At 35.5% G+C, this 24,675-nt stretch overlaps 1 protein-coding gene across 6 annotated transcripts; it reads left to right on the forward strand.

Moving 5' to 3' along the window:
* Positions 1-3,784: 3,784 nt before the first annotated feature.
* rab11fip4b (RAB11 family interacting protein 4 (class II) b) lies at positions 3,785-24,458 on the forward strand. Of its 6 annotated transcripts, XM_073952449.1 has the most exons (14): positions 3,785-4,054; positions 8,536-8,728; positions 8,897-9,085; positions 16,169-16,297; positions 17,141-17,234; positions 18,144-18,179; positions 20,198-20,297; positions 20,906-21,009; positions 21,155-21,295; positions 21,586-21,667; positions 22,005-22,142; positions 22,583-22,741; positions 23,454-23,597; positions 24,142-24,403. In XM_073952449.1, exons 5-14 carry the CDS (start codon positions 17,143-17,145, stop codon positions 24,256-24,258), a joined length of 1,113 nt encoding a protein of 370 aa, XP_073808550.1. In that variant the 5' UTR covers positions 3,785-4,054; positions 8,536-8,728; positions 8,897-9,085; positions 16,169-16,297; positions 17,141-17,142; the 3' UTR covers positions 24,259-24,403.
* Positions 24,459-24,675: the final 217 nt, after the last annotated feature.

Consider the following 24,675-nt stretch of genomic DNA (forward strand, 5'->3'; position numbering starts at 1 on the left):
CATTGGGAGGGTGCTATCACAAATGGACCTGTCAGATGAACGCCTCTCATTTTAACATTAATTTTGCAGAATCACTGTGCTTATCTGTTATAATATCTTAGCTGTTATAATCTGCTGAAAGCATTATGTAAATAATATATATATATATATATATATATATATATATATATATATATATATATATATATATATATATATATATATATATATATATATATATATATATATATATATATATATATATATGTAATCAATGTATCTTATTTCTAAGACAACAAACTCTGTACCGCATCGGATGCCATTCCCTCACTGTAAATGCTAGTGCTCTCGTTTTTTTTCTGCCACCTCCCTGCGTGCATCCTAAATGTTTACAAACATAGTAATTTGTCTATAAGAAGGGGTGTCAAACTCAATTCCTGGAGGGCTGCAGCCCTGCAGTTTCTAACGCTGCTAAAATCGCACTTACCTCCATGTTTCAAACACGTCTGAAGGACTCAATTATTTTGATGAGTTTTGTTTAATTAGGGTCAAAACTGTACAAAGCTGTGACCCACCAGGAACTGAGTTTGACACCAGTGCTCTATGCTTGCAGTTATGAATGCAGGTCTACTGTAACATGCAAGTTGCTGTATGTACACACATACATAATCTTTTCCATTAAAGTCAGCCCAGTAATTGGTTGCATTGGAATAGCTGGCCTCTCTGCCCTTGTGTATGTGCATGCATGAGTGTGTTTGTTTGTTTGTTTGTTTGTGTGTGTGTGTGTGTGTGTGTGTGTGTGTGTGTGTGTGTGTGTGTGTGTGTGTGTGTGTGTGTGTGTGTGTGTGTGTGTGTGTGTGTGTGCATGTCCTGGTATTCATGTTTTGGGTACCAAATGTATAAAAAACTGTAATTTGTGAAGTTCTAGAGAAATGTTTTGATTCACATGAGAAAAATGGCTCATAAATCAAACATAATGAACTATTTTGAAAATGTAAAACTGCAAAATGTTGTTTTTTGGGTTTAGGAGTAAAGTATGACAAGTATTATGTCTAAGAGAAGTACCCATAAAACATGAAAAATCTAACATATACACTATGTTTTTGTGCTTATGTTAAAATTACTAATATATCCAAATTTGTAGTGATGCTATCACATTCTGCACCTATAAGAGGTGTTACTTTAAATAATATGCTTGTTTGGTTCTGTATACAGGTTTTAAGTTTGCTTTCGTTCTGCATTTTTCAACTTTTATTGACATATTACTCATATTAAGCATTTCTAATTTGATATTCTAATTTAGCTCTTAATAAACAGATCTTTCATTATTATGACTGAGGATCAGCTAAATATAAATTTGAGGCATTTACAAATCCAGAGAGAGATAGTGCTTTTTTAAAAGTAGGAACAGGATGACTACTTAGTTAGTCTGTTACAGATTGCAAATGACTTTCTCCAGAACTTTTACAAAAAAAAAAAAAAAAAAAGTAATCAAAAAATTAGGCATTACAAGTAAACATGTTGGCTTTACAGTAATTTCAAAGCAAAATATCCTGGGGGCCTATATTAGAAAATAATACATTGAAGAGATGTCATTACTGTGACTTAAAAACAGATCATAATTATTATTTTTTTACAGCTTCAGTTTAAGTAAACTTTTGTATTTAACTATAATTACACAGCATATTTCATTAAATAATTCAATTTAATATTATCTTGTACATGTTAAGCATATTGGGAACATACAAACATACAAGTCAGGACATCAAGTCAATTTACAGTTGAAGTCAGAATTATTAGCCCCCCTGAATTATTTACCACCCTGTTTAATTTTTTTCCCCAATTTCTGTTAAATGGAGAGATTTTTTTTCAACACATTTCTGAACATAATAGTAAAACTTCTTTAAATTTTTAAAATTTCTTTTATCTTTGCAATGATGACAGTAAATAATATTTTACTAGATCTTTGTCAAGACACTTACACAGCTTAAAGTAACATTAAAAGGCGTAATTAGGTTAATTAGGGTAATTAGGCAGGTAAGGGTAATTAGGCAAGTTATTGTATAATGATGGTTTGTTCTGTAGACAATCGAAAAAAATTATTAGCTTAAAGGGGCTAATAATTTTGTCCCTAAAACGTTTTTTTTTATTTATTAAAAACTGCTTTTATTCTAGCCAAAATAAAACTAATAATTTAATAATTTACAAATAATAATAATTCTGACTTCAACTGTATATTTCTAGCACCTTATACATTGCTAAGTGTATCAAATTCATTTTGCAATGGGAAGACCTACGCCTCACTGACAAAGGTCCAGAGTTTGTCCCAAACATGAGCTCTTTAACTCTTTAATCTGTTTTTATTTAACAGGTATTACATCATAAATTGTAAAAATAACTCTTCAAAGAAGGCTTTAAGACCAAGAAGAATCTGATGTCATCTTTTACTGACCTACTGTATTTTTGTTAAATATCGTACAAGTAACTTTTATACTGAATAGTGGACCTTATTCTTGAAAGAAAAGAAAAAGACCAATACATTTTAATACTAATTAGGCTATTGTTGCTATCCATCTATTTCATGTACTTTTTTACAAGAGTGGCTTAAAATTTAAGGAAGCTTTAAACTATTATTATTAATAATTTTACTATTATTTTCTACGTTTAATTTTTATTGTACAAGTGGACAAATAAAGTTGGATGGACTGGCTAGTTTGCCTAATAAATGACAATAGACTACTTAGCTTTAATAGGCAGTTTTTTTTATTCAAAACTTTAACAGATTCCCTTTTTCCTAATGATATATGATGTAATAAATTTGTATTTTAAAAATAGTATGTATAAATACTTTTGTTTCATATTTCTTTATTCTAAATCTTTGGGAAATGTTTTAGTACATCAAAAGGTGTGGTTATGATTACCACCGGACAAGCTAATCCAGAAAAAAAAAATATGCTGTGACTAAAATGCAGTTTTTAAATCTTATTAAATAGAAAATTAGGTGAATAACTGGAAAAGGTGCAGTTTTTGAAATAAAGAACCACCTCTTTCACAAGGCTGGCTAGTGGCTACGGGCCTGAATACTGTAATTCTTGTTTGATTGAAAATGTGTATTCTGTCCATACCATATGCTATACTGGACCGACACACACCTTTATAAAAGAAACTGCATTTAAACAAATATCCTGCAGTAATTGGGAGACCAATGGCCAAAATCTTTTTGAGAAGTCAAAGGGAGAACATTACTTTCCAGATAACTAACTTGCCTTCCATTCCCTAAGGCCGTCTTTTTTCTAATCTTTAGAAGTCGGTTTCATTCTGAGAAACTGTCACAAATACAGCATTTCGATATAAAGGCTTTCATGGTTGCAAAAGTGCAGTTTCACAATGAATCATGCAATACACGCACGATACAAACTGGTGTTGTTGCAAAGAGAGGAAGTGAAATTGTGAGGTTTGTTTATTTTGCGTGTAGTGTGGTGCAATGTCACCTCCGACTTCCCCTAACGACGTCTAGAGTAATTTCATTGAGATCAAAAATGTATTACGTTTGGTTTCCCTTTATATTTCGTTGTTTTCTTCTTATTTTTCCATCAACTTTCCAAACGAACGCACTTGCCGTTGCCACAGTGATTAGGTGTACCTGTTTATGCAAATAACCTAGGCAGGAACCAATCTACAGCATTTCAGCTCCGCTCACAGGACCTCCCCTGAGGTCGGTTGCTTGGCAACAGCCACAGAGATTGAGAAGTCGAGAGTAGGAGTGGCTGGGGAACTCACAACTGCTGTCAGAGCTTCTGTGTGTGAGTGTGTGAGGAGGAGGCTGTTCGGTCAAGTGAGCAAGAGTTGTGCTGTGTTTGCAAACGTTTTGGAAACGAATATATTCATTCAGTCGATAAGCAGACGAAGAGGAAGCATAAGCATCCTCTCTCAATTTCTTGGATGTGGGTAAAAATATTGATACAGACGCTGTGAAGGAGGCCTCCCCTGTTGGATTTGACTTGGTAGACAGTAACATCAGAAGTGGAGTGTGAGGAGTGAACAAAATCATGGTCCCTCGTCTGTGAGAGACAGGGTAAGATGAGCTCTTTTTATTTCGTTCGACAGGAAAGGAATATACATTGGACATGAAGAAAAAGAAGAAATGTGCAAAGAAGAAATGTGGAGGATTTTATAGTTTTGTTGATCTCACGCTTGCCACTTTTCAAACTGCTTCATCCCCCAATTCTATCTCGTGCCCGTATGCATACTCTCTTGTAACCTGTACCATCTAATTCTTACTGTGTGATTGCCCTTACTCCGATGATAACAAGATTAATTGTAAATTGAGGGCAGCTGCAGCTTTCTATGTTTTAAAACGAATCATTTAAAGTAGCAAGACGTAATCAAATCGTCGGTTTCTTCTTTCTTTTTTCTTGACATCCTTATGCTCGTGAATGCTAACCTGGGAGTTTCTACACCACTATAACTACATTTAGTTGAATATATTCATGATATTTTGCCAATTCTGCCTATGGTTATAGTCTGCTTATACCTGACAATGATCGTGTCCCTGAAACATCTAGGTCAGAATGCATCACACGTAACTAGATCAGCTTGAGCCATGATACCATTAAAACGTGTTGTGGGTTTATGTGATGGATTTCAGTGTTTTCCTCTGAGTTGTATTTAGAGTGTCAGCTGTCTATTTTGTCTCTAATGATGATTTAAACAATAAATGCATAACTGTAAACAAAAGTATGTTAAAAATAAATTGCTAATCTAAACGTGTTTCAGCCAGCTGGTGTGGCTACACTGCTGTTCACATTTATCAATTTGCTGACATTTGCTATCACCTGTCATTCACCCCTCTGAACATTCTCTCTCCTCTTTCTCTCTGCTTTTAGATTCAAGTCTGCTAAATATAGACACAACAAGACTGTTCAAAGTTGAATTCGTGGTTAAAATTAATTGTTCATTTAGGTTTTACTTACTTAATGTATTTTTAAATACTACACCTAACTTTCTGATAATTAATTTTAAACTTTTTAAGAAACAACTAAGAATTTGACATTCAAAACAACATTTATGTGACATTCTGATCTTTCCAAAAATAGTTAAGAAATTATGACTTTTCTTGCTTTGATATCTGTTTTCAAACATACTCTTGAAAGCATTTCAAGTCTTTACTATATCTCTTAAAATTATCTCTCCCACACTACAACTTAGCTTGAGTTACTGCTTTAGCACAGTGCAGGTTTCAGTGCTCTGCTTGTAAAGTGCAATGTGGTCCGTTAATGCAATCTCTCTATACAAAGGCTGATAGAATGTTTAAGTGGAAATGGGGAAAAATATCTGTACAGCAGCCTAGAACATGTACTCAAATACACATAGCACTTTGTGCAAACTATATGTCTATATTTTTCATGTTGTCATTATATTTTGCTGATACATACATTGTGATTATTTGGAAAGTAAACCTGGTCTTGGTAGGGATTTTTTTTGCTGTGGTAAAACATAGTTTGGGCATGTCATGTATTTCTTTGGATTGCAAAAAGAGCAGAGCATCTCAGGGTGGTGACTCATTGGTTCCTGTGTATCAGCTTGGCCTTGACAGATTTTTTTTAAAACATTTTTTTTCCCTGGGTGTGTGTGGGAGTGAAACATTTCTCAGCAGAGTGAGAAACGTGAATTAGCATGAAACATTTTTTGTAATAATGCTAAAAAAAAGAGGGAAATGCACTATGCTGTTTTAAACTTTGCTGATTTTAGATTTAGAATAAGGAAACGTACTATAAGATGGCTTATTTTTATGTAGAAACAAAATTTATGTACACAACGAAATTAACTGTCAAGAAGCTTATGATAAATTAATTATCAAATTGTCTTAGCTTTTTTGTTCAGACATTTAAAATGCATAAAGGACAACTTAAAATGTGATGCTATTGTAACATTGCAATTTTTGTTTGATGAAACTCTTAACACCTGTTTTTTTTTCTTTAATTTAAAGTGTTTGTGCTTCAATTTGAAAGTTTAGCCAACTTGAAACGTGAAGCTATTTACAAAATATTAAATCAAATAATCTTCAATATTTCAATGTAAGAATTTTTTCTAATGCTAAATTTGAAACTAATTGCTAATGCATTTTTAACAGTACAGTTTCTGTAGCTGAGCTTTGACTCAAAACATTGATGTCTATTTGCTATGAATTTGCTATATATGCATAGAAAAATTAAATGGAGGGTATTATGATTGATTATTAATTATAAGCTAAGCTGTTAATAACTTGGAAATTATACCAGGGAGGGATATTTATATTTAAGGTCAGAATGGGCAAACTCGCTCCTGGGGGGCCGGTGTCCTGCAGAGTTTAGCTACAACCATATTTAAATACACACCTGCCTTACTGTAGATTATAAAGACACTGATGGTCAGGTGTGATTGATTAGTGTTATAGCAAATATGCAGAACAGCAGACCTCCAGGTCTGAGTTTGCCTGTCCCTGGTATAGGAATTCCGAATATCCAAATCTGCTTCAGTTGCACACATTCTGACTGTGGAAGAAAAATATATATATATATAATCTCATAATGATTTTACCTTCCAAGTTTCTTTTGTTTTAAATTTGGGCTGCCCCAACTGGGTCATGGATCCTGAAGAGTTTAACTCCACATCTGCCGAGTAACCTAGTCAATAGTATTTGGATGCAGCCTTTATGATGCAAGCTGAGATTGCATCACTCAGTTATGCAATGTCAGACACAATGCACTGAATGGAGTGAGTGACGTCACTGTGACGAGTAGGGTTAGGGGAGCGCATTAAAAAGCATTGAATGCAGCTCAGATTGCACTGCACCAGGCCTGCATCCAGACCTCTCTTAACCTAGTAGAGCTTGATTGCCTGGTTCTGGTGTGTCTGGGTTTGGAGCTAAGCTATGCAGGACCAAGTTTGGGCTCCCCTGTTTTAGATCATTTGATGGCCTGCCTAAACCAGTTTGTTATTTTGACCAGGTATGTCCAAGCTCGGTCCTGGGGGGCCGGTGTCCTGCTGAGTTTAGCTCCAACTTTCTTCGACACACCTGGCAGGAAGTTTCTAGTACATCTAGCAAGAGCTTGATTAGCTGGTTAAGGTGTGTTTGATTAGGGTTGGATGTTTTTGATGGTTCACTCTGCTGAAATGTAGCCTGTTTTTCCAAGATTGAGGCAGGTGGAGATGTGGAGAAGTTTGTGCCTCTCATTTAATGTAAATGTGAAGGGACATTGCTGCTATTTCTAGTCAGGCCTTGAACATATGTGCAGTTTCCACACATTCATTTAGAGCATTGTGAGCAAGTAAATGTTTGACTCACAGTGTACGTTTCCTTCCTGCAAAGCTTTTAATATCATGTTTCAAGCTGCAGTGGGCTGTGTGCGTTTATAATCAGGTGCTCAAACACAGGTACACACTCATGCCCTGCTGTTACAAGACAGTCTAGTTATTTTGCAAGCAATAAGATCTCTGTTCATCCATTCTAAGGATTCATATACTGATGTTTCATGAGTTGTTGTTTTTGTGCTATTATATACACACCACAAAATATGTAAAAGTTTGTATTGCTTATGAGAGAGAAAGAGGATGTGAAGAACAAATGGTGTCGTGTGTGCGTGCGTGCGTGCGTGCGCGCGCACGTGCGTGTGTGTGTTTGTGTGTGTGTTTGTGTGCATGTGTGTGTGTGTGTGCGCATGCGAGCGAGTGTGCACAGTTTTTGTGTCTGACTGACATTTTGTATCCCTGCCCCCTCATGTTCAGCACAATAGAATATTAAAAGAGATCTTTTTTTTTTCCTTTCTCACACATGACACATGCACACCCCCCTCCTGTGTGCTCGGCTTACAAGAGTGACTGTTAGTTGTAGAGCCAGTTTTGAAAACCACAGAATCAGTTCCTAATTAATGAAATATTGGGAAGAGGTAACACTTTTGCACTTCTGTGCATTGTTTTATATATGACATACAGTGTGCTGCTTGTTGTTCTTTCTGTTGATCTGTAAAGTTTCCTTTTATTTGTTTTTGTCTATTTGCCAGACTGTACTGTCTTTTTGTTCTATTCAAATGGAATAAACAGTCATAAAGCAGATTTATTAAATGAATACAATTTGATTGTGAAACCTTACCAAATTTGGCATAATATACATTTTTTATAGTAAATTAGGCATGTTCAACAACTAAAATGCTGCAAAAAACTGTACAATATCATGTTATGTGAAAACAGTATTGATAATTAATACAATTAAAATGACAATTAATAGTTTATGGCTCATGAATAAATTAATCCTAAAATGAAAAGCTCAACACATTGAACACTAGATTAAAAAAAGAAGAGATTTTTCTTGTAAATATGTCACTAGTCACTGTTATTAATGTAAATGTAATACTAATTAATGTAATCTAATGTAAAATGCCAAATGGCTAAATTTGTGATCATCGTAGACAAGTGCAGCTCTCACTGCTAAATACCTTAATCTGTAAAGACATCTGTGCATCATAATTATTTCTGTTCTTACTAACATGATTTGTGTTTTTTACTGTATGCAATCAGGACAGGTCAGGCTACCCATCATCATGTCTATTCAAGAGTGTCCAGAGAGCCCAATGCTGGAGGGTGAGGAAGGCAGAGGGGTGGAGAGAGATTCGGACAGAGACAGTGCAGTAGACAGTGCTTCAGAGATATCAGATGGAGGGAGAACTGGAGAAAAAGAGGAAGGGATTGGGATTTGCCTCCCAAGAGAAAAGTGTGTGTGTGTTTTTTTTTTTTTTTTTTTTTTTTTTTTTTTTTATTTTTGGTTTGTTTTAGTACTGTACGTAAGGTTGGACTGAACGATTATTGCTTTTATGGATGATGTAAAGTGACAATCTAAATCTGCACAAAATAACATGCCAATTGTATTTCTCATCTGCAGGGGTGATCTGATGCATAATCATTTTGAGATTTCTGATCAGTCTGCACTTTCATCTGCCTCATTAAATGAAGAGCAGTTTGAGGACTATGGAGAAGGTGAGGATGGAGACTGTACTACAAGTAGCCCCTGTCCAGATGATGAGATCCGCATTAATGGATGCTCAGATCTGGGGTCTTCAGTTTCATCCAGGTAAATGTTTTTGTGTGCTTTCTCAAATTCTTTTTTTTTTTTTTTTTTGTCTCTGACTGTCTGAGTGCCCCTAAGCCTGCTTTCAGACGGATTTACTTTAAAATGAAAGAATGATCCATTTATAAATCCACACATCAATCTTCATTATGCAGGATGCATATTAGTTAATAAAACTCTGACTGTGGGAAACCTTTTCATTCAGAAAGACACAGCATTATGATGACAAATACCCAAAGGCAAGATCTGTTCAAACATGTGGGTGTAGTAAAGAACAGTACCTTTTTCATTAAAGGTGCAGTAGGTGATCTGCCAAAATGATAACCGCTTAGCATATTATCTTTGGACGGCGAGGAGGGACTGTAATTCAAAGCCACACCCCTTGAAATCGCGAGCACGCGCACTGCGTCACAACAGCAGACAGACAACCCACTAGTTCATGTCCTTCGCCAGCCAGCGGCGTGCACTAATTAAATTTATTATTTAGCCACACTTACCTGCTATTTAGCAAATATCCAGTGTAGCATGGTAAACAGTATAGGAAGGCTCATTGTTCAAAAGTGACCCAATGTGAATATTAAAGCAACTTCAGCTCACTAAAGCAGGTTAGGCGGAATAGTGCTATTTACTGATGATTTGTTGTTAAACTAAATATAAATCTACATTATCGATGCTGTAAAAGGACCTTATGAAACTGAAAATAATCACATCAATTTTTCACCAGGAGATATCAGTGGCTGAACAACACGTCTGTGCATATAAGGGTGCTTTCACATCTGTAAATTCGTTTCATTTGGTCCGGACCAAGGGTAATAAATGTTACATTTAGGGATGCTCAAAATAATCGATTAACTGTTAACCGAAAGGGTGCGTTTGTGACCGATTAATGCTATCACTTAAACTATTAAAATTATTATGTTATATATTTTTAGTTTGACTGCATAAGGGGCCAATTGAATGCGCCTTTGCGTTAAGAGGGGCATCTTTTGCACGCAGCTTATCCCAGAGCAGCAGTTTGTGTTGTCAAGACAACTAGAGAGAACTTTTAAAGAGGATGGTTTCCGCTACATTCATTCTTCCATGACGGGGACCAAAATGCATCCCGCCACGGCTACATTACCCATTCAAAACATTCAGTTGTTGTTTTTAATAGCGGATTACAAACGCATCAAAACTTATTAAAAGGTAAGTGGATTATAACAGCGCAAACTTTTCTGTAACCGTATAGTGCTGTGCGCTGTCTGTTTAATCCTTTGGGGTTAAGTGCTGACTGACTGACAGGTGCGCGATGCATGAGACCAGCAAACACGCAGAAGCTTTCAGTTAAGATGAACACAGTTTCTATAGTTATACTTTATTTATAGATAAAGTATGATTCTGTATATAATCACACTATCTTGCTGGAGTTTATAGCCGTTTCGCTTTACTTCAGGACGCATTAATGCCGCTCTGAAGGTCTAATCAATGTTTTAAGTTATCCAGAGCTGTATGAATGTACAAATCGAGAATATCACAATAGTATTAAATATTACAATTGTAACAGCACAGACAGCAACACTTATGCACAATCGATACCCAGCTGATTCAGTCGTTTCATAAGAGGACCGCGCTTCTTCTCTTCTTTTTTCCTTGTCAACATAAAGGCAGTGAGGTGCGCCTCACATTTTTGGAATGAAAAAAAGCACATTAGCTGTGGTCGGCCACTTGTTTTACTGCAAGACATACTTAACTTTGCGGGACGATAACGTATAACCCATGGCTACAGACACATTTGCCAAAGAAGCAAATATGGAAGAAGAATATTGCTGTTTGAAACAGACGTGTTGATGCCAAAAAAGTGTTGATGTTGACCTGGATCTGCATCATAAATGCAACATATAGGCTTTACCGTTTATTTTACAGCTTATAAAGCATGTATGCACATTAATGCAATATCATATTTAAACAACACAACTGTTTACAAAAAGTCAACATATGCGCGCGTTGTTGTTGTCTTTTCATCACGCAGCGCGCGCACTTTAACCGCGAGGCAGAGAAAGGAAACCATATATCAGGACATATTCTTTAAAATAATGATTTCTATTAAAAATGTAAAGGTTTTGTGATTATAATAATAACAGCGGGGCATTAAATAAATGCATATTTTCCGTGGAGCGAGCGATTTGAGGAAGTCTGCTATTTTATTTGACGGAAGACAAAAATATTATTGGAAAAAAGCAGCCTATGCCGGTTATTAAAAATAATCAGTCAGTGTTTTCGATTTGTAATATAAATTAATTATTTAAGTGGAAAATAATTAAGGGCAGTCCTATTTAATTTATTAATTTTATTTAGTTTATTCTGTTCTTCTGTGCTTAACACTACAGGTGCGTGAAAATGCTCTGTTGTTATGTTATTAATATTAATATGCTAGCATACAAAAATAAATCAGTATTTTAAAATGCAATATTTAATTTGTCGGACACAAAATAGTCAGGTCAATTTTTTTAATATAAAATTAATAGTAATCTGACCAGTTAACCGTTAATAACCGATTAATGAGCGGCGGTTGTCGGTTAGCAAAATTAACCGAAATGAGCATCCCTAGTTACATTGTTGCATCTTCTGCCGTCTTTGGGTCGTTTTCACACCACACTGCTGGCTTTGGTCCGAACCAGTTGAAACGAACCAAAATGCAGTCATCTGACAAAATCCACATCTCTCATTGGCCAGATGTTGTTGAACATATTACCTAAACTGCTTATTGATTGGTCAGAATACACGTGCGGGAAAATGCCAGTGAACTCCCGCAGGTAAACAAAACCTTTTACTCTGGAGGGATGACTGCGCTGGCTGATTGTGGCCCTGCTTTAGACAAACTATACATTTTGAAAATGAAGCGCGGCCGTGGCTGGAAAACAGTGTTTAATGTATTGCTTGTCACTTCAGGATAGGACGTGAATTAATTTAGCTAAACTGCGACAAGGTCATCTTGCGGAAATATTACCAACGATCCATCAGGTAATGTTTTCCCCTCTCTCTCTCTCTCTCTCTCTCTCTTTGTTGGTAATGCGGTGTCAACAAATATTTTTCCTCCATATCCCATAATGCACAGCGCATCGGTTTACGGCAGCTAAATTAGTCCAAAACGCGCAGTACTTTTTGCGGTTGGACCTGTTTTAGTACGGATCATATTCTCACCACAAACAAACCGCTCCAGGGTTCGTTTGAAAGCGTACCGAGACCACCTCTTCAAGCAAGTCTCGGTCACTTATTTGGTCCGCTTTTGGTGCGCACTCGAGTATGATTGCTGCATTCTCACCTACCCAAACGAACCGTACCAAAAGGGGAAACGAACTCTAGTGCGATTCAATCGAACTAAATATGGCAGGTGTGAAAGCACCTTAAGTCATTCATAATAGAAAACAACCTAACATAAGCTTAGCCAGACTAAAATAGTTTAAAACAGAATATTACCTGTATTTTGACATTAACAGTAATACTTTAGCCATGGTGTTGTCCTTCCTCCATCGTGCTAAAGTAACTCCAATATTGAGTCAGGTTTTTAAAAGTTTCAATTCAGCATTTGATATCTCCCGGTCTGTGTATGTCTCGTGACCGCGCGGCACTTATGCAGACAGGCACGCGCGAATGAACAGATGCGCAGAAGTCCGACTCTACATTTGCTGACAAACAGTTTGAGCTGCTAATTGGAATTATGAGTGATGTCGGTCCGACAATATTTTATTAGATGAACATTTTTTAGTTTTATGCCTTACCCCGAATATAAAAATACATATACACACGTTTAGATCATTTACTGTAATCATTACTATTGGACTATGAAGAGACTTTCAACCAGCACAACAAAAAATGCTTTTGAAGACAATCACCTGCTGCACCTTTTACATAGCACAGAGTACACATTTTTCATTTATTTTGTAAAAATGCAGTTTACGTTTTTCAAATGTTAACCTTTTCCCAACACCACCATCTTGTCGTATTAATTAATTTTTTTTAAATGAAAACATTTTGCTTTTGCTGTCTGGTCAGTTAATTTGTCTTATTTTTATTTAACATACAGTGCACCCGGAAAGAATTCATAGTACCTCACTTTTTCCACATTTGTTTATGTTACAGCCTTATTCCAAAATGGATTAAATTAATTGATTTCCTCAATTCTACACACAATACCCCATAATGACGATGTAAAAAATATTTTTTTTAAATTGTTGCCAATTTATTAAAAATAAAAACCTGAAAAATCAAATCTACATAACGTCACGTTAGAATTATAAGGTTCTATTTGACATTTTTGTCAATTGAGTTATTCACATATTCTTATTAAATGACAAATTATTTACATTATCTGATGTTTTTTATAAAGGTGTTTACATTTTAAGACTTTTTATTTAAAAAAACAATTTATTTACAAAGTCAAACTGTAGATTGGCTCTATGAAGTGCTTTCTGCGAACCAATTAGCATTTTAATGCGCGTACAAAGATCAGTCAGGATTAGCTTCTTTGTCATTTTGCCGGATTGCTCCATTGACTGGGGAAAGACCAGAAAGACAAAATCACAGTCAACTAAATAATGCTGCACCACACAAAATTGGGATGTGTGTAAATCTGATGATTTAGAAGCATTTTATGACATTGAGATGAAATGTTAAATTTTACATTGTTGATAAAAAAAACGAATAATACGTTTTTTTTTTATTAAATGTATTTAATATTTTTTTATTAAATTTTATTTTTGTAAATATAGTCAGTGAAAAAATTTTCAGTGTTCATTAAACTCATTTGCTCATTGTCTTTTTTTATGTCTTTAAATGTGATATTAAACATTTAAGGGCAAATACTTATAATAATTCATGGCACATCAATAAATATAATTCAATCATTCACATAAACCATAAAATTCAATAAATATTACCATATTAATCACATAAAATTAACATCTGCACTGGACAAAGTATTTAGCACAGCCTTGTATGCTTAATTTGAACAAGAAAAATATTCATCCTAAAACATTAAATAAATGTTATAGAAAGCAAAAGTGTAACTTTCTCGAGCATTAACATATTGTTACAACACTTATAATTTTTTGGATTGTATTTCTTTAAAAATAATGCTTCAATAAATGATCTGCCAGATTATTTCAAGTGGAAAACAACATTTCAGAATTAGAAGGGTCCATCTGCATTTACCATGTTTTTTTTTTACTCCATTTTGCAAATGTAAGAGATCTTTGATAATTTACATGTAGAGTATATTTAGGGTCTCTGTCATGTTTATGTATAAAACAGAAATGTTAAACACATATTGCTTGCTTTATGGAATGCAAGAACTTTGAAGCTCAATATCTTTGTTCTAAGGTGACAATAAGTATTCACAGCCTCAATACTTTGTTGATGCACCTTTGGCAGCAATTACAGCCTCAAGTCTTTTTCATTATGATGCCGCAGGCTTGGCACACTTGTCTTTGGGAGATTTTGCCCATTCCTCATTGCAGTACCTCTCAAGCTCTTTCAGGTTGGATAGGAAGTGACGATGTACAGCCGTTTTCAGATCTCTTCAGAGATGTTCAATAGGATTTATGTCTGGGCTCTGGCTAAATGAACCATCGCCCCAGTCTGAGTTTAAGAGCACTCTGAAGCAGGTTTTCATTTAGGGTGTCTCTGTACGTTGCTGCATTCAACTTTCCCTCTATCCTGACTAGTCTTACTGAAAAACATCCCCACAGCATGATGCTGCCCCCCCCCCATGCTCTACTGTAGGGATGGTATTAGCCTGGTGATGAGCGGTGACTGGTTTTCTCCAAATGTAATGCCTGGCATTCACCCCAAAGAGTTCAATTTAAAAAAAAAAAAAAAAACAGAGATTTTTGTTTCTTATTATCTAAAATTCTGGGCGGGGAGTGGCTTCCGTCTGGCCACTCTACCCTACAGGCCTGATTGGTGGATTGCTGCACAGATGGTTGTCCTTCTCTACAGGTTCTCCTCTCTACACAAAAAAACGCTGGAGCTCAGACAGTGTGACCATCAGGTTATTGATTACCTCCCTGACTAAGGTCCTTCTCCCACTCAGCTTAGATGGCAGGCCAGCTGTAGGAAGAGTCCTGGTGGTTCCAAACATCTTGCACTTATGGATGATGGAGGCCACTATGCTCATTGGAACTTTTAGAGCAGCAGAAATTTTTCTGTAATATTCTCCACCCTTGTACCTCGAGGCAATCTTGTCAACCCTGGGACCTTATATAGACAGGTGTATGCCTTTTCAAATTATGTCTAATCAACTGAATTTACCACAGGTGAACATTTCAGGAGTGATCAGTGGAAACAGAATGTACCTGATCTCAATTTACAGCTTTACGGCAAAGGCTGTGAATGCTTCTGTACATGTGATTTTTCAGGTTTTTTATTTTTCATAAATTTGCAACTATTTCAAAAAAACTTTTTTTTCACATTGTCATTCTGGGGTATTGTGTGTAAAATTGTAGGAAATAAATGAATTTAATCCATTTTGTAATAGAGCTGTAAAAAAAAAGTGAAGCGCCATGAATACTTTCCGGATGCACTGTATAAATAAAATAGATGCTTGTGCAAAGTTTAAATTAATGGAACACTAATCTATTCTGTATTCAAATTATATCCCAGAAGAGAAATGTTTTTATTTTTTTATTTTTTCTTTGCTTAAATGTGGATGTTTGTGGAGCTTTACAAGTTACTACTACTTAATACAACTAACTCACAAGGATATTGGTCATGCATAATAGTGGCTGCATCTATTGTAAGTGCTTAAATTGATTGTGAACATATCTAAATTTCATTTAGAAGCTCTAGTTAAAATGTGCTAAAATAATAGGCAAAACTAACTGCTGAGAATCTGCCTGACGCTTCTGTGATGAGTAGATTTGTTCAAAATTCACTGTAAAGGGGTTCTTGCTTCTAGTTTTAGTTTGTAGAAACTATTTCTTGGTGTGTTTCTTACAATTGCTTATATTTTTACTAAATGTTTTTAAAAAATGCACATTTGATATGCCATATGTTTGACCTTTTTTTATCTCTTACTTTTTTCTTTCTTTCCTTCCTTCCATCAACCAGTGCTGGTCAAACTCCTCGAAAGATCCACAATGTGGATGACCAAATGGAGGTGTTTTGCTCTCAGTGTTGTAAAAGGGTCAGTCTGCTCAGTGACCTGGAGAACAGGCTGAAAAATCTCAAAACCAGCAGGTACTGATACAGTTAATCTCTTATGAAATATAGAGTTGTAAAATTATTTTGCATCTAGAGTGGTTTGTCAAATGTTGTGTATAAGGCATTGGTTGTGCACCAAGTTAAATCTCTGAGCTAGGGCACTTTCTGTACTGATCTAGGGTCACCTGGTTTTGTTCCATGTTGGTGTCATTTGAAATCAAAAGGTGATGTGGCTGTTTCTGTGGTTGGCCACAAGCCTTGGAAAAGTCTCCCCATATCTTCCGAGATCTGCTCTATTACTGGACATTTTTAAGTGGACAAATACAGCACATTGGGCCAGTTTATATTGTGTTAAAATGTGCTTTTTAGTTGAATGCTGTTGTTGCTGCTTTAAGTTCATATTCAAAAAGACTTTTCTAGTTTCTCTTCAGTCATGTAAAATGAGTGACCTCATAGAGCTGGGAAATACACCTTATTCTGCTGGAATCCACATCAGAGGCACACTTGGATTCATTTAAATTATTTGTTCTTTAAGGTGTTCCTCAAAGAGTTAATGTGAGGATGAGACACTGTTAACACCTCTAAAGTAGAGGGACTCTGAGATCTTGCTGCAGTCTCTCTGTACCTCTAACAATTTGCTCCCTTTTCCCTAGATAATTCAGCCCACGACTTTAGAACCTATTATTTATTTATTTACTTACTTCATTATTTATTTTTTATTAGCCTTATTAGAGATCTGGAAGTGAGCTACACACACATCCCTATGCTAATCTGTCTCTATGCAGTCTTTAATTTGTCATGTCTCTGTTTCTGCATCTTTCTACGTCATTTCTCTTTCTCCGCATCTGTCTGCATCTACATCCGCACATGAACAAACAGGCATGCTTTGGATACTGATTATTTGTAGAGAATCAGGAGATTCAACCAGATCTTCTTCTTTCTTTTCTTCACCCCTGCTGGTTTCCAAGATTCAGTGAGTTTACTTTTACTTTATGTTCACATATTTAATTAACCTGACAAATCTTAGCCTCAGGAAAGTCAGACAGGAGGTAGAAGAGGAGGAAGGAGAAAAATGAAAGGATGATCTGTGGAATAGAATGGAGGAATGAAAGCTAAATGCACTGTCAGCAGACTGCTTAAAGAAATGCCTTGTTCTGTTACTTGCTGGAAAAGGTGGTGTCAGCAATTACTCTGTGTGCGTTTGTGTACGTTAGCAGCGAAAGTTGTGCGTCTACAATTTTTTTGATAAAAAGAGTTTGATTGGACAGTACATTACACTAATGTATATTAGGGCTGCATGATATTGGAAAAATCTGACATTGTGACATATATTGCAATATGAATATCATTTCATCAGATAATTTGATTAGCTCTATTTGGAAATAAATTGTTCATTTAGATTGACAGGGATGATCAAGTCTTTTTCTATGCAGTGCGGCTGCAGAAAATACAATAAGCTACAAGCATATAAACACAACAGGGCAAAAATAAAAGATAAATAAATAAACATTGCTTTATGGTTTTCTGGACAGTCATCAGAAATTGAACAATCAAATGTAAAATGGCATGGTCATTACTGTTTAAATCATTCTAATAGTAATATTTAATAATACCTTTTAACCTTTAATAAATAATCTAGTCCTGTGATGTGACTATTGCAAATACACACATTGTGATATCGCTGCTCATACGATATATTGTGCAGCCCTAAAGTTTATATTAGTTTCTTGATGCATGTACATTTTTTGCCTGCATTAACAGATGCAATTCAATGGTGTTATTAAAGTTATTATTAACTCTGTTAATTCTTATTTGTGAATCAGACAGACTTGGGTTTAATCAGCGTGACCATTTATTTGGCTTTCTCTTGTTTGTTTTCCAGTCCAAACAGAAAGATCTCCAGTACTGCATTTGGAAGGTAGGTCACTCCATATTTCTCTGCTCAGTGTTTGTTTGTGTAGTCTATGTTACTGTGTTAATCATTACTATGCTAGTTTGTCAAATTGTGCCAGCTTTCAAATGCCTTTTACTGCTTCAACTGATCATCTTCTGTGCTTTTGTAATTTGTTTTATGAATCTGTAATTTCTCGATGGTCATTTTTCTCATTTTAGTTTAGACAACAGTTCTAGATGAACAAAATCTTACAATGGAATAGAAACACATAGCTACAAATAATTGCATTTATGTAAGTACTCTAGATCAGTACTGGCAGTGCATTATTATGATCTGTACAGTAGTTTGCATAACCTACTTAGACAATATACATTTAAACAACAAAAATGGTCAATAAAACTCACTGTAAACTTCAGAGTTTAATTTCCAAGGTTAAAGGATTATCAGAGGTCAAGATCCCATGATTGATTAAAAATAATTAAATGCACAGAAGATGAATCATGAGCTATGATAAGCTAAGCACTAAAAAACATTCATGTCCATTTGGAAATCATTTATTATATCCAGCTATAAATCACAGTGAAAAGATGCTGAACTGTGAATAGAGATAAAGAAAGCAGAGCCACTGACAGAGCTGGATGTGTGTAATTTGTTTAATGTATTTTCATTCATTCATAATGCTTTCGTTCATTCAATTCACTGCTTTAACAAGATTTGGAGAAATAAAGTGTAAATAAGGCAGACATGTCACATGAATTTATATCTGCATGCCTTTAAGATTAGGGCAGAAAGGGGGTGGGTGTTATAATATATAACACATGCTCCAATCATGTGAACAGGTAGAGTCATGTGGCAGACACAGCACATACTTGTACCTTTATAATTAATGCGATAGTTGACCCTGTAATATGCATTTATTTTGTATGGCCATACACCCAAAGTACTTTACAATCGTGTAAAAGGGTCTCTCCACACTGGCATAGGTGTGCAGCATTCACTTTAATGCTGCCATGGCAGCCACAGTGCGCTCACCACACACCAGGAGAAGGTGGAGTGAAAAGACAGTTATAGAGCTAATTTAATGTACAGGGATGATGGGTAAGGAATTCACCTATTGAAGACAGAAGAAAATATTTTAAAGAAAGCTGGATGTCTGTAACCACTGACTTCTGTAGTATTTGTTTTTCCTACTATGGAAGTCAATTTTTACAGATTTTTAACTTTCTTCAAAATATATATTATTTTGTGTTTAACAGAAAAAAACAACTTAAATGTTTGGCATGAGAGAGTACTGTAAAAAGTGAGGCCATTTTCCTTTTAAAGACAATTTTCACCTATAGATGAAAATCCTGGCATTAATTCACTCTTGACTTGTTTCAAACCAGTTTGAGGTTTTTTTTTTTTGTTTTTTGTTCTGTTAAACACAAAACACATTTTTAGAATGCTGTAAAGCTGTAACCGCTGAATTCCAAAGTATTTATTTTTCACAGTATATCTGTTTAGAATGAACTAGCATGAACAAAGTAAAAACAATAAATAAAAACCATCCCCGTCTCCCTCTGTGGTTCTCAGAAATTAATTCAAGTGGGACAAGAGCATAGTGTCTGTGTCTGCGCATGTGTCTTACTGTTTGGCTCTGTGTGGGTGGGTGGACTGTTTCAGACACTGCACCACGATGCCTCTACTGGCAAGTTCTTTCTCTCCCTCATCACTGCAGTGCTCCTAAAGCATATGTGTTGGAAAGAACAAAAAGGTGGTCTGCTACAGGGGTGCAGCATGGGTAGCATAGTTGGCTGGAATTAATGCTGCAGTGTAGTTTAATCCAGCCATAGGAGGGAGCAGAGAGGTAAGTGGGAAGTTCCTCTTGCAAAATATAGCTGGCAGGATGGGATGTAAATACTGAGGGTGCACAAAATGAACTGGTGCGGTGTAGAATAAAATGAAATGTAACCACCTTGCAATGTCTTATTGGGAAGCATGATATTAATGATTAAGTTATTCCTGTCTTGTTTTGTGTTCATGCGTTAATGTGGGTCCAACAGGAAGCTGCTTCACAATAGTAACATCAGCAGTAGTAATGGCAGCACAGAAGATTTGTTTCATGATAGCACTGACTCCAGTGATCTAGACATTACAGAGAAGGTAAGGTCCATTCATAACATGCAGAGACATGCTGAAATATGTATAATTTGCTGAAATATATATTTTACAAGTATGTTAAAATATTTCAGAGCATTTAAAAATTTGTTGTGTATTAAATGTATTCATAGAAAATTTAATAGAAACTCTACATTTGATGTCTAAAATGATACCACTATAACAATAAATACATAAGCACAAGTTACAGCTAAATACGTGGAGATGTGGATTTCTTGTACTCATAACTGTTTTTGAATTTTTTTAAATAATTTTAAAAGAATTAAAAATACAATCTCCGTGCATAGATGTATGCATAGGGTTTCATTACATTTACATTTACAATGTTGTAGCAACCTCATAATTCAATACAAAACATATTTAATACAATAGATAATTCTAGACTGTCATGAAATATTGTTGATGTTTCATTGCTGCTGCACATTGTTAAACCATGGGCTGTGTGAAAAGTGCTTCTGCTAAGGATCAGGATCACTAAAGTTTTGCACATAAACACTTGTAACACTTGTTGTTTCAGGAAAAGCTACTAATTCAGTGCTGATGAGAAAGTGGTTGCTTATCATTTTGTATAATTTATAACTGTTACCAAACAGGTAAGTTACTTGGACAAGAAAGTGACAGAGCTGGAAAATGAGATTCTGATGAGCGGGGATGTAAAAACCAAGCTGAAACAGGAAAATATCCAGTTGGTCCACAGGTAATCGCGTACCCTCTCTGCACACATTTTAAAACATATACACGGTACTCAACATTTGAAGTGACTCAAAACCTTTTATTAGAGTTGCCCCAAAACTACTGAACAACTGAACTACTAATGAACAATCAGGACTGTTTTTCATCAGGATCCATGAGCTGGAGGAGCAGCTTAAAGACCAGGAGACCAGAGCAGAGAAAATCATGGAAGATGAGCTTAGGAGACACAGAGATGCCTACATTCGACTGGAGAAAGACAAAAACACTCAGATAGAGCTGCTCAGAAACCGGTACATCACATTAACAACACTCCAGCACAAACTGATGTTTGTATTGCTGATGCTGTGACCAACACTACTTCTAAATGAACAATGTTAATTATGTTACTTGTGTCATGCTGTGAATACAGTACTACTTTCAGTGTTGGGGTACTTTTATTATGAAACATACACAGAGGGGTCTTTCTCAAGGGTGTTAGATACACAGTAATAGCAGTACATTATTGATGAGACCATTAGTAGTTTGCACTTGTGTGATAACAGTAGTCCCCCCCCCCCCTTTTTTTTTTCCCCATTGGTAGATTACATCAACTAGAGGACGAAAATGGAAAGATGGCAATGAATATGAACAGACTAAAATCTCAGACCGAGAAACTGGATGAGGTTGGAGTTTTTTTTTTTTTTTTTTTTTTTTTTTCATTCTTTGAGGTGGAGGAAATTGACCATTTTGATGTTGGTTTAATTAGTTAAAAATGAGGCTGTATGAATTCTTATAATTCTTGTAACGCAATGGGGGTGTTACAAAAGAGAATACAAAAATATTTACATGTTGGTTAGAATCTGAAGAATATTTGACTTAATTTTCTGTTTCCCAAATATTGATTTTAAATTGTGCTTTATAGACTATTATCCAAACTGCTTGCACTTCGCAGTAATAAGTAGGGTAAAAATAGCAAAAACAGTCATTTAAATTGTATGAAATATGTTTGGAAATATGAAGGAGAAGCAGCGGATGACTGATAAGCTGGAGGACACAAGCCTGCGGTTGAAGGATGAGATGGACCTGTACAAGAAGATGATGGACAAGCTACGGCAGAATAGACAGGAATTTCAAAGGGAAAGAGATACCATGCAGGAAGTAAGCCCATGTGCTAAAATGTGACATAAAAAATCTCTATATATGAAATAATCATGCAAACCTAGTAATGACAAGTGTGTTTATTATAGTTCTTTAGTTAATTGATTGTAAAGCCCCAGATTTGGTGAGCACAATCACAATATTTAGCAAGATATCTAAAAGTATTCAAGTTTAGAATAAGAGCGCCAGGCTTTAGTTGTCTTCAGGCTTGAGTGCATATTTAAAAAAAAAACTGAATTCTGGATCGTTTAAATGTACTAACATAAAAGTAAAAGCACAGTTGCACAAACATAATATTACACAAAAGAAGTTACACAAACACAATATTATTAATTTAGATATCAATTACTTGAATGTGTTTTTCTACCTGTCCCTAAAAACATTATTCTGGTATTTAGTGGTTTCAAAAGTGTATTTTTGGATCCTTTTGCTTTGTTCAGCTCATCGAGGATCTTCGGCGAGAGCTGGAGCACCTTCAGTTATACAAGCTGGAGGCAGAACGAGCTGGACGTGGTCGCAGATCTTCCATTAGTCTATCTGAATACAGCAGCCGAACACGTGAGAGTGAGTTGGAACAGGAGGTCAGGAGACTCAAACAGGTGAGAGAGATGGACAAGCAGAGTTTCTAGACATTTTTTTATTTAACTTGCATAGTCATGTGTTCAATTTCATATGTTCTTTTGCAATTATGCAACTAACACTTTTTTTTAACTTTGTTTTATTTCTATTTGTGTATAATCAATGGTTACTTTTTAACCCCTTAAATCTGGATGTAATCTAACTAAAAAGTGATAAAAACCGTTCTTATTCATATTTCTTTGCGTACATACAGAGACGCATTTCCTGGAACATGTCCTTTGACCTCCAGCAGCTTTTGTCTGCTAAGACAGGACTCGTGACTGTAACTCATGTGCAGATTTAATACCCTCATTTGAACTACTAATTTGTTTATATGTGAGAAGTATGTTTTTAGATTTGTCTTCCCATCCAACATAGCCACACTTTTTGTAGGTTACAGATTTTGTAGTTCCATCTTCCTCTGAAAAGTAGAAGATTACACAAGTAAATCAGAGGTTCTAAATGGAGCTGTTGCATTATTGGGAAAATAAATAAATAAATAATGGTTTAGCAGCAATTTACATCAAGCAAATAATCTCAAGCCCAAATGCATTCATCTGTCCATCATATGCTTTCTATCTAACCAAATTTTCTTCTTTCAGTTACAAGTAGGTCGCAACATAAAAGAAAGCAGGTTAACTGTTATAGCCCATCTTTTTAGGGTAAATCTCTTCTCATGCTTTCTTTTGACAGGACAACCAGAAACTGAGGGAACAGAATGAAGATCTAAATGGTCAACTTCTCAGTCTGAGTCTCCATGAGGCCAAGAACCTGTTTGCCACACAAACAAAAGCACAGTCTCTGGCTATGGAGATTGATCATGCATCCCGTGACCAGGTAAGGGAAGTAAAGGACTTTGTTCTGTAAAGGGGATAGAGAACATGACTTTGATCTACTGATGAAATTGGATCATGCTAAAAGATATTGGTTAATAGTTACGATACTTGAATGCGCACCTGTAAATAAAAGACTATATCTGTCTGTTGTTTTCTGGAATAGTCTCTGAAAAAGATCATATTGCCCTAAAAAATGAGAGACCTTTGTGAGTAACTCAAAGGAATAGTCAAAAAATAAATAAAATGTCATTTTACTTGCTGTGTCTTCCCAGCTTTAATGAATTTATTTCTATAAAGAAATGCCAATGGAGAAAGAAAGCAGGATGGCCAGTGTTTCCATGACTTTTTCTTAAGCCAGATTTGCATATGGATAGGACCGAAATTAGTACACACAATCTTTGCCTCATCAACAATTCTCAATACTCCTAACTTTTTTTTTTTCCAATTTGTGTTGAGGTTTAATTGGAAGCTCAAAATGCATTGACATGTTCTGAGTCTGTCTAAACAACTCCAATATAATTCTAAAACTTTTTCCTTTCTCGCAGTTATTGGAAGCCCTCAAGCAACAAGAGGAGATAAACCTCCGTCTCAGGCAATACATGGACAAGATCATTTTGTCAATTTTGGACCACAATCCATCTATTCTGGAAATTAAAAACTAAACGTGTGTTATGAACTGTTTAAAAGCAGCCATGGACTTAGAGCTCCTCCCAAGGAAGGAAATGATCTCCAATGCCTCTGATTGCACAGTAACTACAACGTGATGGTGTTTGTGCACCTTTTCCACATTACACAAATGAAAGAAAATGTATATACAGTGATGAAATATTTCAAGCACTTTTAAGGGGCATTTTTGCTGCTCAAGAGGGATTTCACTCAAATAACATTATGGTTAATCAATTGCACCAACTTACATGTGACTGTTTTAGCACTGGGTGCTCATCGAGTATGTTTGTGTTGTATGAATCATTGTTAGCTATGTTTGCACTGGGATGTAATGAGACTACATAACAAAGAAAGAACCATATGACTTTCAGAGTTGCTGTGTATGAAGAAATGAAAGAGGTTTTTATAAGTGA

The sequence above is a fragment of the Danio rerio genome, chromosome 6, assembly GCF_049306965.1.
Source record: "Danio rerio strain Tuebingen ecotype United States chromosome 6, GRCz12tu, whole genome shotgun sequence".
Lineage (NCBI taxonomy): Eukaryota > Metazoa > Chordata > Actinopteri > Cypriniformes > Danionidae > Danio > Danio rerio.